This window comes from Macaca thibetana, chromosome 17 (genome assembly GCF_024542745.1).
Source record: "Macaca thibetana thibetana isolate TM-01 chromosome 17, ASM2454274v1, whole genome shotgun sequence".
Lineage (NCBI taxonomy): Eukaryota > Metazoa > Chordata > Mammalia > Primates > Cercopithecidae > Macaca > Macaca thibetana.
In genome coordinates, this window is record NC_065594.1 from 78,732,758 (window position 1) to 78,747,215 (window position 14,458).

Here is a 14,458-nt window from a genome sequence, read left to right on the forward strand (position 1 = left end):
AGGAAGTCACTTTCACATAGTCACAGTAAAACAATTTGGGTTACGGAGGCAGATTGCCTGGGTTTGAATCTTGATTCCACTAATGTTTTACCTGAGGCAATAAATTCTGCACTACTCCCCTCACCTGAAAAATATGGATAATAATAATACTTAATTCATCAAAAGACTGTTATGAGAACCAAAATAGTTAAACACACACTAGAGCAGTACCTGAAGTACAAACAGCTTTCAATAAACGTTACCCATAATCTACTGCTGTGATTATTACTATACTGTAGTAAACATTTAATAAAGATCATCAATTGTTGATCAGTTATTACTATTATCAACATTACTCATATCATAATTCATAGCACTGACAGTATGAGCACTTGGCTCATAGTAGGTGGACAGTAAGTGTTTGCTGAATTGAGTATGTATAAGAAAATTTCATCCTTAAAGAGAATAAAAAAACAGTCAATTAGGAGCAAGAACCTAAATATTCCATATTCGTTAAGATTCAGCATATATGTTTATACATCGTAACATTATCTATTTTTGATTTGTGTCAATTAAAATGTACTAAATTGTTTTAGTTGTATGGTATCACGAAAGTGCATTTTGAAAATGGAAAAATCAGAATAGGTAGGTGAACATACATTTAAAAAAAAAACAAAAAACAAACCTTAAGGGGCTGAGAGTCTTCCTCATCTGAATCTTTGAATTCAATGCAAATCGCAATATTTCTAGCCTGCAGCAATAGTTAAACAAAACAGAATAAGAAAAAAACCCAGAAAGTCAGACTATGTAAATATTTATAAAAGAACATGGGAAGCTGAATCTAAAGGGAGGGTTTGACATCAAGAATGAAACCCCCACGTTGACACTCACCTTGGCAAAAGACTTCTGACTGTCGTATTTCAAGTACTTAGGATAAACGTAAAGGTGATTGGTGTAGATAGTGTAAGGCTGAGTGTGTTTTGGTATGCAGGGCACAAATTCCTCCACTTCAAACGTGATGGGAGTTTTACTGCAGGTTTCAAATTGTTTTGTGGGAATGTATGATGAATTAACATAATCTGAAAAGATATTCAAAATAATTGAAACTGAAGTAAAAACTGAACTAACAAAAATTCTATTATGTAGAACTGACACTTACTAGGGAAGTCTGAGGAAACATTATCAATTGTAATGTCTAGATTGCCTAAAATCACTGGGAGCTTAGCCATCTTCTCAGGTCTGCAAACAAAAGAAGAGAAAAATCAAACATTTGTAAGTTAACTCTAAAACCAACACTCTAGAGCAGCACTTCCAAGAGAAACATAAACCAAGCCATAAAGACAATTTTAAACATTCTAGTAGCCTCATGCAAAACGGCAAACAGGAACTAATAACATTAATAATATACTTTATTCAACCAAATAGGTCCAAAATATTACCATTTCAGTATTTAATCAGTATAAAAAATGTGCACTCTAAGTCTTTAAAACCAGATGTGTATTACTGGTTTTATACTTAAAGCACATCTCAATTCAGACGTCCTGTATTTCACAGGACAGCCACACATGGCTAGTGGCTGCGCACTGCACAGTACAGGTCTAGATAAAGAATATCAGCAAAACAGTTATAGCTCAAGTGTTCCTGAACCACTCCAGCCTCACCATAAATATTTGGCTCATTTAGAATCATCACCATTTGGGGGAGCTAAGCTATGAGGATGCAAAGGCATCAGAATGATACAATGAACTGTGGCGACTTGGGGAAAAGGGTGGGAGTGGGGTGAGGGATAAAAGACTACAATTGGGTACAGTGTACACTGCTCAAGTGATGGGTGCACCAAAATCACAGAAATCACCACTAAACAACTTATTCATGTAAGGAAACATCACCTGTTCTCCAAAAACCTATTGAAATAAAAAATAAAAAATACAATCAGCACCATTAGGAATTAGAAATCATCTTAGGCTCCAGCGTCCAGCAAAATGCTGGGTACAGAGTCAAAGCTCACTGAAATTGTTGTATTAACATTTGTTCGGACTCAATCCAATATAGGAATCCCCTGTGACACTCCTGACAAGTGCTGCTATTGCCTCACCCTTCCTAGTGACAATGAGACTTCTGACCCAGCGGTTTTGACACTAGTCTGCTCTTCCTCATAGCATGGTGAAATTCACCTCCCTGAAACTTCTACTCACCAAGGGGTCTAGTGACGCTCCTCTGTCTTTCAGCCACCTATACCGCACATTCTGAAGCCCTCTATTCTCACACTTACGTACCTTGCCCCAGTGTCATTCTCTCCCAGAAGAACCTGCCAGTTACATTACGGCGCCTGGAACTGCATAAATCTGGCCAGTGTGGGTGCACAGGTGGGTGCACAGCCCCTGTCTGGTTTTCTACAATATACCTGTCTACTAACACAGCCCCAAAGCTATTACTTTTAGGTAGCCATACCATTCTAGTGACTCACAGGAAATGTAGTCACCTAAAATCCCTACATCTTTTTTCACATGCTAATTTCTTTGTCTTTTATTTATATAATTATATTTTTGGACCTCAGAAGAGAATTTAATTTTTGTCTTGCCAAAATTTCATATTATGTTGAGTTATTTCTAGTTTATCAAAGTCCTCCTAGATCCAGATTCTAACATCTACTGCATTAGATACTCCTAATAGCTTTATGCCACAAAAATATTTAATCAGCATTTTATAGTCCCATAAAAGTCATTGAGAAAGATATTGCACAGAATATTGCCAAGAACAGGCTCCTTCCCAAGTCTCTGGAGGCCCATTTCCAGACTGACACTAGCTCATTAATCACCCTCCCTAGCATCTGGTTTTTCCAGCAGTTGAACAACTGCCCACTCACGTGTGCAGTGCTTCTCTCACTCGTTCACAGGCTACTATGGCACCCACATGTGGTAAAAACATTCTGCTGAAGGCTTTGCACTCCTCTACTACACCAGCTTAGCAGCGCAGTTACAAAGAGAAGAAATGCGGTTAGGATGACTAGTTCAACACAACGTGACTTAGTCCTAGGAAACAGAATGCCGCCTCACCGTCCTTCCTAAGCCACCTGTTTCAGATTTCCTTTAGAACGTTGCCAAGGTTCACCAAAGCACAGGGACTGGCAGATTCAGCATTTGGTTTTATTTCCATTTTTGACAAGTTCCTACCTCCTATTTTGCAAATTCCTTGGACATGACTGTTGTCTATTAAGCAGCCTCACGCGTCACTCCTCAGTACAACTTGGAATATTTTTCACCTGAATTAGGACTTCCCTAAAATTTCTAAATTCCTGCATCCTTAAGACTAGACACGATGTTGAGAAGATCCATCGTGGCCCATCGCCAGCTCTAAGTTGTTAAATCTCTTTCTCCCAGGGTCCCTCCCTCTCATTTCCACTTGTCTTCTGTTTACACCTGAGTTTAAATGAACAGTTCCTGAAAGAGGTAATGGTCAGGAAGGTAAGTCAATGATTTTTCACACGATCTGCCTTCTGTTGAAAAGATTTCTGGCCAAGAGCTCTCCGGGTAGAGCCGAGCACTCCCCTGCAGTTTTCCCCTGTGCCTGTGGTGTGAGCTGCTTCATACACACAAGATCCTTTTCTCCTGGTGGGAGGAGGGGCAGCAGCCCTCCCTCAAGGGTCAGTCATTTCCTGAGAGCTTTCCACTGACCGTCTCCCAAGCTCTGGGCACTCTCCTATGATGATATCTTGTGGGAGCCTCTCTGAGCTTCACACAGAGCTCTTCAGGGGCGTCAACCTTCAGACCAGTGGTTTTATGAAGGTATTGATTTTCTTGACATACGGTGCCTTGCTCACCTCTTCATTGGAGCAATTCAACACTACAACACATCACAAGACCCTGCATTCCCCAAATTTTAGAGACACCTATGAAGTTGTATCTGCTTCGAGTTAGAAATATTCTGTTTATTACAAATTATATTTTAAATGTAAGTAAGTATGCAAGAGTAACGGATTTCACCCCTCCTAATTATTTCCACCTATAAATGAACAGGCATCTTCATCACCAATTTTTTTTTTTTTTTGGGACGGAGTCTCGCTCTGTCACCCAGGCTGGAGTGCAGTGGCCGGATCTCCGCTCACTGCAAGCTCCGCCTCCCGGGTTCCCGCCATTCTCCTGCCTCAGCCTCCCGAGTAGCTGGGACTACAGGCGCCCGCCACCTCGCCCGGCTAGTTTTTTTGTATTTTTTTAGTAGAGACGGGGTTTCACCGTGTTAGCCAGGATGGTCTCGATCTCCTGACCTCTTGATCCGCCCGTCTCGGCCTCCCAGAGTGCTGGGATTACAGGCTTGAGCCACCGTGCCCGGCCCATCACCATTTTTAAGATCACTCCAACATCCTCCACATATAAATTTTTGAGAGAGATGGAATACAATTAAAGTATGTTTCTAAGTAACATATTTTAATTGAATGATCTTCACTGAAAATCTTCCTATAATGTATACTTCTGTGCCTAACTACAGTTATTTCTTATTCTATTTCCTCCCTCTGCTGAGAGATTTTACTTCTAGTTGCTGCTTCTGTAAAGGCATTCTTTCCATGTGTTTCCAAGCACATTTCTGAGTTTAGTTCCATATTATGTAGCACATGTACTTTAAAATTTTTTTTTTTTTTTTGCCAGCTTTAAGTTTTCAAAAACCCAATCTTAAACCCATTTCAAAAGTTGACGGTTTTTGTTGAATCTGGTTTATTAGACATTAAACACTGACAGGCAGTGAAGATTTTACTATTTCCAAAGTGGTGGGTGTGCGTGTTACACAGTGAATTATTTCATGACTGAGAATAGTTGTTGGTCTTTTTGCTTTGTTTTGCTAGAGAGTACCTATATTCTTTGCGAAATTTATAAAATAATACTTCAACATGAAAACTCATCTTAAAATTACACGAATTAAATAAGCATGCACTACAGACACTTGCAGGATGCCTGGCCTCTGGGAACTGCTCCTGTCTGTGCGTGAACGTAGAAGTGAGGCTCAAACTGTCTCTGAGGAAAATTTTCCCTTCCCACTGCCCATCCATTCCTGCTGACTCAACAATTCCCACAGAGGAAAGGAGAATGGTGTCACCAACTAGCAGTCCTCCCATGCCCGCAGACTTAGGGTCCTTATCTCAGTGTTTCTGCAGCCTGGTCCTCCCTTCCTGACTTCCTGTATTGGCTCATTAAAATGATTAGCTGGCAATACAGGTGTGTTTGGACTGCTGTTGGTGGTGACTTTAATCTTCTAACTGTGTTTTGTGGAAGGAAATATTCCCTAAAAGCTTTGGTGTCACTTAGAAAAAAAAAAAAAACTATATATGATTGAAAGAAATTTGAGATATTTTTGTTTAAATAAAAATCACTGAATTTATGTCTATGAAGAAAATTCAATAAGCATTTATCAAGTGGTTAGGATACACTGCAATGTATGTACTCAGGACCATGGAGGAATGCAAACAAGATATGATTTCTCGCCTCAAGAAGCCAAAAGTCCAGTTGATACTGTAAGCTACTTACGGCATATGAGGGCAATTACTTTCACAGAGTATGTACGAACCACTACCAGAAGGCAGAGTATCTAGATCTAACGAGAGGGAATAAGGGATGATATCAGTATTCACGGTGGGAGAAATCACCTTAATGCCTTTTGCATTTATTCCCCACCATGGTTTTAGGGGGCAGGGGCCATTATTATCCACCCTTAGAAAGAGGAGGAGGCTCAGGCAGAGAAGCCAAGTAACCGCCTCCAGGTCTCCCAGCATGGAAGTGAGCTACAGACTGGGCTTTGAAAGATGAGTAGAGTTCCCTCAGAGAGACAAAGGAAAAGGGGAGGGGTGTATGCTGTGTGTGTGATTTATGTGCTGCTTGAGGAGGCAAGAAGGGGACACAATTTGGACAGAGAGAAAAGCATGGCAGAGGGAAGTCCACAGTGAGTTTAGAGAAAGCCAAGCAGCCCTACCTGGCTTGAGTGCAGTGTAACCAGAGCAAAATAGGGGTAAAGCTGTAACACTTGGATGCAAAGAAAATGAATGTACAAATAAACAGAGATACATTAAGTTGCATATGCAAAACCTTAGGAGTATTATTACCTAAACTATCCAACGTAGTACCATTGAAAAGGTCTACATTTTAAAGAAAACATTCTATTTTTATACTTTGCCTTCATGCCTTCACATTTCCTGCAGAAGTTAAAAAAGATAAGATATCATCTTATCCAGGAGATACCACCATAAACAAATCAAATCGAAAATACTAAGTCTCTCTTCTTATAAAATGTCAGCAATATCATCTATCTGACAGAATCGCTTTCTTACTAAATCTTGGAACATATCCCTGGGTAATTATTGCAAGGGAAAAAGAAAAGTGGCTTATGAGCTTTGGCAGCTGTTTTGTAAAGACTGAGACAGTGTGAAGAAATTTTTCTCATGCATTATTAAATAACATTTTGAGACGATCATGGGGGTAGAAACAATAGCTTTGGATCCAAGCTGGTACCCAGGCCACTGACATGAGATTATTTCCTGTAAAAAATAAAGAGGAAAGAAAAATAGCACTACAAAGTTTTTTTAAAAATGAAAAAGGAATCCTCCACTTCCCCTAACTCTGCTGTGAAGAATGCGGGGAGTGGGCACCAACGTTTCTTTGGATACTTATTGAGGAGAGTGGCCTCACTTGCCCTGCTGCGTCTTCTCTGCTGTCAGAATTGGATCCCCGTTTTCAGGTTTCTGGGTCTCTAACTGGCCACCTGGAGCACACTCTTCACACCAACGCCCTCCCGCTGAGCACACGCATGAAGAAATGGTGTGCAGAAGAGAAGCCACATTGATTTTCCCTGTGTTCTTTGCTGCCTGGCCATGGGCTTTTTGCTCTGATCACTTTCAGATTAGTGGCCATGTGAAGCCCCACTCCCCAGCCTCCACCGAAGACAGGACCATGAGCAGGGGCTGCCCCTGAGGAGGGGAAGTGTCAGGCTAACCAGCCTAGGAAGTGACTTCTGAGACAGGGTTGCAACCTCCATCAATATAAAAAACTTCATTCTTTGTTTTGTCTGAATATAAAAGTATTAGTGTTTTTTTAAAAAAAAGTTCATATAAAAATGACAGAATGCTATAAAGTGGAAGGTGAAATATCACCCATCAACCCATCCCTCAGAGATAACCATGATTATTTGGCATATATCCTAAATAGCTATTTTTATGCCTATCGTTCCATCTAGACAACTACTTGCTTATCCACTTCTTTCATTTACATACAAAAGAAATATGTGATATTTTCTTTCAAAAAATGTAGTCATACAGATACATTTTTCTTCCTTAATAATGTAGTGTATTCACTTTCCTAAGACCACACAGACCTACCTATTTGTTATTCAGAGTTGCATGGTAGTTGAGTAAAAGAAAATATTGAAATCTATCCAACTAAAGGTGACTGGGTTTTGAAAACATTAGTAAGAATGAAATTTTCTTGAAACTCAAAAAATGACAATAATTACTATATGATAATATAGTATGTATGATAATCTATTACCCACTACCAATAGAGAAGATTTTTTAAAGATTCTAACTGTGGCTTATAGCCATAATTCTGAAAAATCAGAAACACATTAAAAGTCAAAAAATGGCCAGTCATGGTGGCTCACACCTGTAATCCTAGCACTTTGGGAGGCTGAGGCAGGCGGATTGCCTGAAGTCAGGAGTTTGAGACCAGCCTGGGCAACATGGTGAAACCCCATCTCTACTAAAATACAAAAAAAAAAAATTAGCCGGGTGTAGTGGGGGGTGCTTGCAGTCCCAGCTACTCAGGAGGCTGAGGCAGGAGAATTGCTTGAACCCGGGAGGCAGAGGTTGCAGTGAGCCAAGATGGTGCCATTGCCATCCAGCCTGGCGACAGAGCAAGACTCCATCTTGGAAAAAAAAAAAAGTTAAAAAATGGGGGAAGAGTTAAACAATCTATGATCTATCTCAATGGACTATTATAATACTTATGCATTAAAAATGATGTCTATAAAAATGTGTATATCACACTTTCAGAAAATACTTGAGTTATGCGGGGATCACATATTTGGTATGATCATAGCTACATAAGATAAACTAAAATAAAATGTAAATAAATAAAATGTAAAAAAAATATTCCCAACCGGGCGTGGTGGCTCATGCCTGTAATCTCAGCACTTTGGGAGGCCCAGGTGGGTGGATCACCTGAGGTTGGGAGTTCAAGATCAGCCTGACCAACATGGAGAAACCCCATCTCTACTAAAAATACAAAATTAGCTGCGTGTGGTGGCACTTATCTATAATCCCAGCTACCAGGGAGGCAGGAGAATTGCTTGAACCTGGGAGGTGGAGGTTGCGGTGAGCTGAGATCAGGCCATTGCACTCCAGCCTGGGCAACAAGAGTGAAACTCTGTCTCCAAAAAGAAAAAAAAAAAAAAAAAAAAAAAACCGTTCCCCCCTAGGCTGGGGGCAGTGGTTCACGCTTGTAATCCCAGCACTTTGGGAGGCCGAGGTGGGCAGATCACAAGGTCAGCAGTTCGAGACCAGCCTGGCCAATATGGTGAAACCCCGTCACTACTAAAAATACAAAAATTAGCCAGGCGTGGTGGTGGGCGTCTGCAGTCCCAGCTACTCGGGAGGCTGAGGCAGGAGTGAGCCAAAATCGCGCTACTGCACTCCAGCCTGAGGGACAGAGCGAGACTCCATCGCAAAAAAAAAAAAAAAAAAAATGTTCCCCAAAAGTTCATCATGAAGGGTAAAACTAGTAGTAAACCTTTTTTCATCCTTGTATTCTGTTTTTCTCAAAATTTCTAAAATGAACATATATTATGTTTGTAAATTAAAGACCCTCTATGATTTAAAAGTAAAAATAAGGTACTATTCTTTCATTTAGTCTTTCATGAATAACAGATTCATAGGGATCCAGGGGGCACTCCCTGGCCAAGACCTGTGTCCTTACCAGGTCATAAAACTGTCACATAGTGACTGGGAATTTGGGGCACCTGTACAGTTCAGGAACCCTGGAAGGCTAACCCAGCAGGCTTCGTCCTTCACCAGCATCCTCCTCTCCCCATTCTCCAATTCCCTACATGAACTGGGAAAGGTTCATTCCAAATCAGCCCAGTGGGTATGCACTCTGCTTTGCTGAACAGGCTAACATCTGTCCAGGTAAGATTAGCTTGATGCTAGCAAAACTGAGGTTGCACTTCTCATTAAAGCTCCAAAAAGGGGAAACAACAAGACTGTCAAAAACTGTATCATCACATAACTGAAAGAGACCTTGAGAATCCTTTCTACCTTTTTGAGCCTCTTGACAAGGGATTTCACATTGCTGTGAAGGCTAAAGTCACCTGCTGACGTGGATGTGATTGGATTCTGATTAGGAATACATCGCTATGTTTTTAGAACTTACTGAGCCTGTTTCTATGACTCATATCTTTTCTATTCCTACTACTGAAGAGAGATAAGAAAATGGTAAAATGAGGTTAAAGAAAGCTAAACCACCATTCTTGAATTCTAGACAAACTGATAAGATTGTTATTTTGATATGCACAAAAAACAAACAAAACAAGGATATCTTTGGCATAGAATAGTTAGCATTTGGCTCTCAGCTATTCTTTTCATTTCACATCTTCTAGTGCCCTCAGCTCTTTCACATTCCCAGAATTTCCCCAGAAAAGTTCTAAGACCCATCTCCCTAGCAAAGAAAATCAGTTTCAAAGGCTCAGAAGTGAACTCTTTATGATGTAGCAGCAAAACAGCACAGAGGTTAAGGGCACAGACCCTCGGGCAAGACTGACTTGGGGAAGCTGCCAGCCCTGTGATGTTGCACACATTCCTTGCTCCCTCTATGGGTTGAATCGTGTCCTCCAAAAGCATGGTGAAGTCCTAACTCTTTGTACCTATAAACGGAACCTATTTGGAAACAGAGTCTCGGCCAACGCAATCAGTTAAGATGAGGTCACTAGGCTTGGCCCTGATCCTTTATCACTAGTGTTCTAAGAAGGGAATTTGGACAGAGACACACAGTAAGAGGACCATGTGAGGCCACAGGCAGAGTGGAGCAATGGTGCCATAAGCCAAGCAACAACTGGTGCAAGAAACTTCCAAGTTAGATACCTTGCAAGTTATTTATCTTAGACTATTACCACCCCAACACCCAACCAGGAAGCCAAGACCCAGTCATCGTATCTCTTTGACACGATTTGAATTTGTCCCCTTCTTCCTGTTTGCACTTGCAGTGGCTTTGCTGAGTCCTTTCTCACCTCTTGACAAGGTTCCTCAACTGTTTCCTTACCCCCTAGGCTCAACCCTATCCAACCCACCCTTCACAGCACCTCCCAAAACATCCTCTACAGAATTCAAATTAACCAGTTATTCTTCTGATTTTCATCCCATCTTTCTTCTTAAGGGTTTGACGAAATGCTCCACGCTCATTTGCCATCCCGTCTGATGTCTAAATCCAGCAACGTAAATGACTGCTCCCCTGTTCCTCCCTCCTCACTACACAGCTTCTATCTTTCAGGTGTGGAAATAAGACCTTGAAACTCACTTCCGAAAGTCTGCAAGTAACTTGAGCATGTCATCATTGGATAGCTTATTGCTGTCTTGCCTGTAGATGGCAGAAAATCTGGCATTTTTGTCAAGATTTCCAGATGCATCCTTAAACAATGTCCTGAAATGGCAAAGCAACATTTCTAAACTGGGTTTCCAAAACACCAAAATCAATTCATTATTTAAATCTGGTTTCTATGAGAAGTCTAATTACTATTCTATTGGCTATAGCCAACAGAAATCTCACTATCTAAAAACATAGAAAACATTTACGGGGATGAGGACAACTAAATCAATTTACATAGAAAACAGTTCCAGTCAATGGCTTGTGCTTAGGAAACAACATACGCAAGTCAAATGCTTAACAAGTAGAGTCAAGAGATAAAGATCACCCCAGGCCACACTGGACTGCCCTGACTTCTAGCTGGAGGCACATGGTTGGGTCCTAGAATCCCAGCTCTGCAGCTAACACTCCCATGCACCCTGCCACCTCCAGGTAGCACCTCTCCAGACAGTGTCTTTCCTCTCTGTGACTCTACTAAATGATTTTTTCAAAATTTGGGCTTATGTATTTCTCAATTTTACACACTCAAATCCTCTTTGTCTCTGAACAACAAACAGAATAGGCCTATTGACCCATCCATGCATCTATCTATATCGATTTAAAAGGTATACAAGGTGTTCCTTACCTTGCTGCCCAAGCAAATGGCATTCTATACTGTCCTAGTCTTTGGCATGCCTGCTTGGCATTCTTCAGCACCTTCTGAGCCACCTTGAAGACATGAGAATAAAGCTATGAGATACTGTATCTCACTGAAAGAACTGTGACCTAAATAGCCATCCTTACACACTCACTAAATAAGTCCTTACCATAGCATCAGATGCATAGAAAAGCAAATCATACAGTAATGAATATGGCTGCACTCACACTCTGTGCAGAGTAGTTTATTTAAGCCATTCTCTAGCAGTGATTCTCAAAGAATACAGAATGAAGACTTTCCAAAATCCATGTCTCTTCTTTGGTCTTTACAGGCAACAAACACACTGTTTCAGAGGTTTTCATACATCTTTATGACTAAATACTACTTATTATAAGTCTACTGAGTTATTAATAATTACTATTTGGTATCCATACCAAAATATATCACATTATTAGGATTTAAATGAGAACATTAATTAAAATACTAAGCTTTCACAGCTCCTAATGTGCACTAGCTTATGCTGATTTCCACAATATAAGGGGTAAGATATTAAGATACTGACTTCAGTTAGGCCGGGGCTCTCAATGCTATATTCTTGCTTTCTAAATATGAATTACTGCTATTTCTACTTCCTAATGATTAATTTTGGTTTGTTGTAGATCGACTGATTAATTCAGAGTGTACAATAAAGCTTATTTGCTTTTAGCCTAAGGCAGGCCTATTATTAATCATCTATACCCCTATTGCTAAAAACGATAATGCTTAATTTTTCCAAATTAGTCTGTACTATGATAGTGCTTTGTCATCAGTGTAAAGTTTGATTGTCTCAGAGTCACAGTGAAGGGTCTTTTACATTACTTAATTTTTTATTTTATTTTTTTTACTGAAGGGTCTTTTACATAATTATACCAAAGTCAACCGATTTTGGGAAATGTGCTCCAAAGCCAAAGTATGCTACAGCATCAGCATCACTGTAGAAATGCAGAGTCTCAGGCCTTGCCCCAACCCTCCTGGATAAGAACTTGCATTCTGACAAGACCTCTGGTGATCTGTGTGCACCATCAGCCACAGGAAGGATCTAGAAGGATCCAGAAGGATCTAGACGACAAAGCTGTCTGTCTCTAAGTCACACTGAATCCAGCTGTCTGACTCTGTAGGCCATCAAATCTCTCTGGGCTCCACTATCCACACCTGAAAATGGGGGCTATACTTTTCATGATCCCTGCCAGTTGCGAAACTTTATAATCCTACCATGATCATGCTGTAGGAACTGCTGCCTTCATGAGTAACCTGGAAAATAAATCCTAATTGGAAGAGACGTCAGGGATTCATCTCGGACCTCCCCCATTTTCCAGTGAGGTATGTTCTTGCCTCCTTGGATGGGGCGACTTAGTGGGGTCTTAGGTGTATGAGTCTTAGGGTACAATGATCTGCCTAGCTGCAGGGTCAATTTACTCAAACATTCTCAGGTTCAAGATTTTTTGGTTCTAACAACGATGAATATGTTGTGGAGTAAAATGCAGTAATTTCATGAAATTTAAGGCTAAAACATAAGACATCAATAAGCCTTTTCTGCAATGAATGAGGACTTAGCTCTCAGATATATGAAGGGTGCAAATAGAACACAGTATGTGTGAAAGTCAGAGTAAGAAACCTATTTTTGCCCTTTGGGCCTTTTCCCCCTTCTCTTTATTTTTAAAACATCTATTCACAGGAGATACCTACAGAGACTTTTCATAAAAATTTCCTCCAAAATGAAAATTTACTCTAAATGATGTTCTAGACCATCTTGGAAAACATGAAGAAACAACTTTGACAGACTGAAAAAAATCATCTCACTGTAACATTTCTGCCAAAACTGTGCTAAAGTAAGATGGTTGAGCCTTAATTCCTGCTTTAATTGAATGTTTTGGAGGTGGCAGGAAAGTAAATGCATGAATAATATACACATGGATGAGCTTTACATTCCATAAATAATGAAGAAAAAGCAGACTTCAGCAGATGCTCAGTGGACATGGAGGAGTGTGCAGAGGTAAGTTTAGCCTACAGTGATATGTGATTTTTACACCAACATGAGCTGCCAAATTTCAAACCATGCATGCAGCAGGCAGAAGTAACAAAGTTGGTGTGGATGGGCCTTGGAAATGTGTTGCATACACAGTCGGGGGAGGAGATCTTATCTCGGGCCTTCATTGATTATTAATCAAAACATAAAAGAGCTAAAAGAGCTTCTTGTCCACGGTTTTACAGACTTGATTTAAAAAAATAAAACAGCTTCTCTCCAGAGACCAAACTTTACACAGCTTTCATCAGCCAAAAACGCTTACTGTTGGAAACAATGTGCCTGGGTAAATGGGCTTTTACTTGACTGGGGCTGTAATAAATGACGACGTCTTCTGGGCTTTCTGTGATTTATGGTGCCCACAGCACTGACTCGTCCATGATCTGTTTGATCCTAACACTGTCCCTATGAGGAAGGCAGAGGCAGGAAGTAACATCATCCTTCATGCACAGAAGGAACATCTGGAGGCCAGAGAGGTGATGTGATTTGTCCAAAGGACCCAGGTGAGTTAGGCATACAGCACCCAGGTTTCTGACTCCGAAACCCATTTCTCAATGGCCATCCTGCATCCCGTGGACACAGCTATGATGCATGAGTGCCCACAGAGGTGATGAAAGGAAACTCTGAATCCAACTTAGTAAACTTCGCTCACAGCCTCTGGGGTATGCGGACCAGTCCTTGTCAGTGAATTCAGGCCTCTCAGATGACCACATAAATTAAAAAAAAAAAAAAAAAAAAGAACTAAAAATACATAAAACTGGCAAGGATAATAGCACTCAACAGATTACACTAACCAGGTAGCACAAGGTGCTACGAAGTGGCAGTCAAGTGCCCTCTGGCAGCTCCAGCTGTGAGACACTGAGCAGGTCACTAAGCCTTGGTGAGCCTCAGTGTCCTGAAATATGAAAGCACATCTTTTACTAGATGACCTCTAATATTTAATAATGCTATGGTATGTCCATGCCTAGGCACTTCCCGAGTAACAAACACTGCTTTGAAAAAAACCAAACATACATCACGTATGTTTTCTTTCCATCTTCCACCTAAAACTCTGCCCTCTCTAGCGAAAACCAAGTGGACCTGAATCACTGACACTACTGGCCAGGCCATCTGAGCCAAGGGCATCTCCTGGTCTCCAGCCTCATATATAAGTGTAAGTGGACCAAAATA

The 14,458-nt window shown here is 40.7% G+C and overlaps 2 protein-coding genes across 29 annotated transcripts in view; one reads left to right on the forward strand and one right to left on the reverse strand.

The window, feature by feature from the left end:
• The window catches only part of UBAC2 (UBA domain containing 2), an 885,094-nt gene that overhangs the window by 384,991 nt on the left and 485,645 nt on the right, over positions 1-14,458 (forward strand). The gene's annotated exons all lie outside the window — the stretch shown is intronic.
• DOCK9 (dedicator of cytokinesis 9) overlaps positions 1-14,458 on the reverse strand; it is a 298,820-nt gene that overhangs the window by 96,548 nt on the left and 187,814 nt on the right. For all 28 annotated transcript variants that reach the window (XR_007720659.1, XM_050765961.1, XM_050765940.1 and 25 more), the window contains exons 14-18: positions 11,215-11,297; positions 10,524-10,646; positions 1,139-1,218; positions 871-1,058; positions 665-730 (exon numbers count right to left, since the gene is read on the reverse strand). Coding sequence is in view for 27 of the 28 variants with exons in the window: in XM_050765961.1 (XP_050621918.1) it covers positions 665-730; positions 871-1,058; positions 1,139-1,218; positions 10,524-10,646; positions 11,215-11,297 (540 nt within the window). In the remaining variant the exon portion in view is untranslated. The remainder of the gene's footprint in view (positions 1-664; positions 731-870; positions 1,059-1,138; positions 1,219-10,523; positions 10,647-11,214; positions 11,298-14,458) is intronic.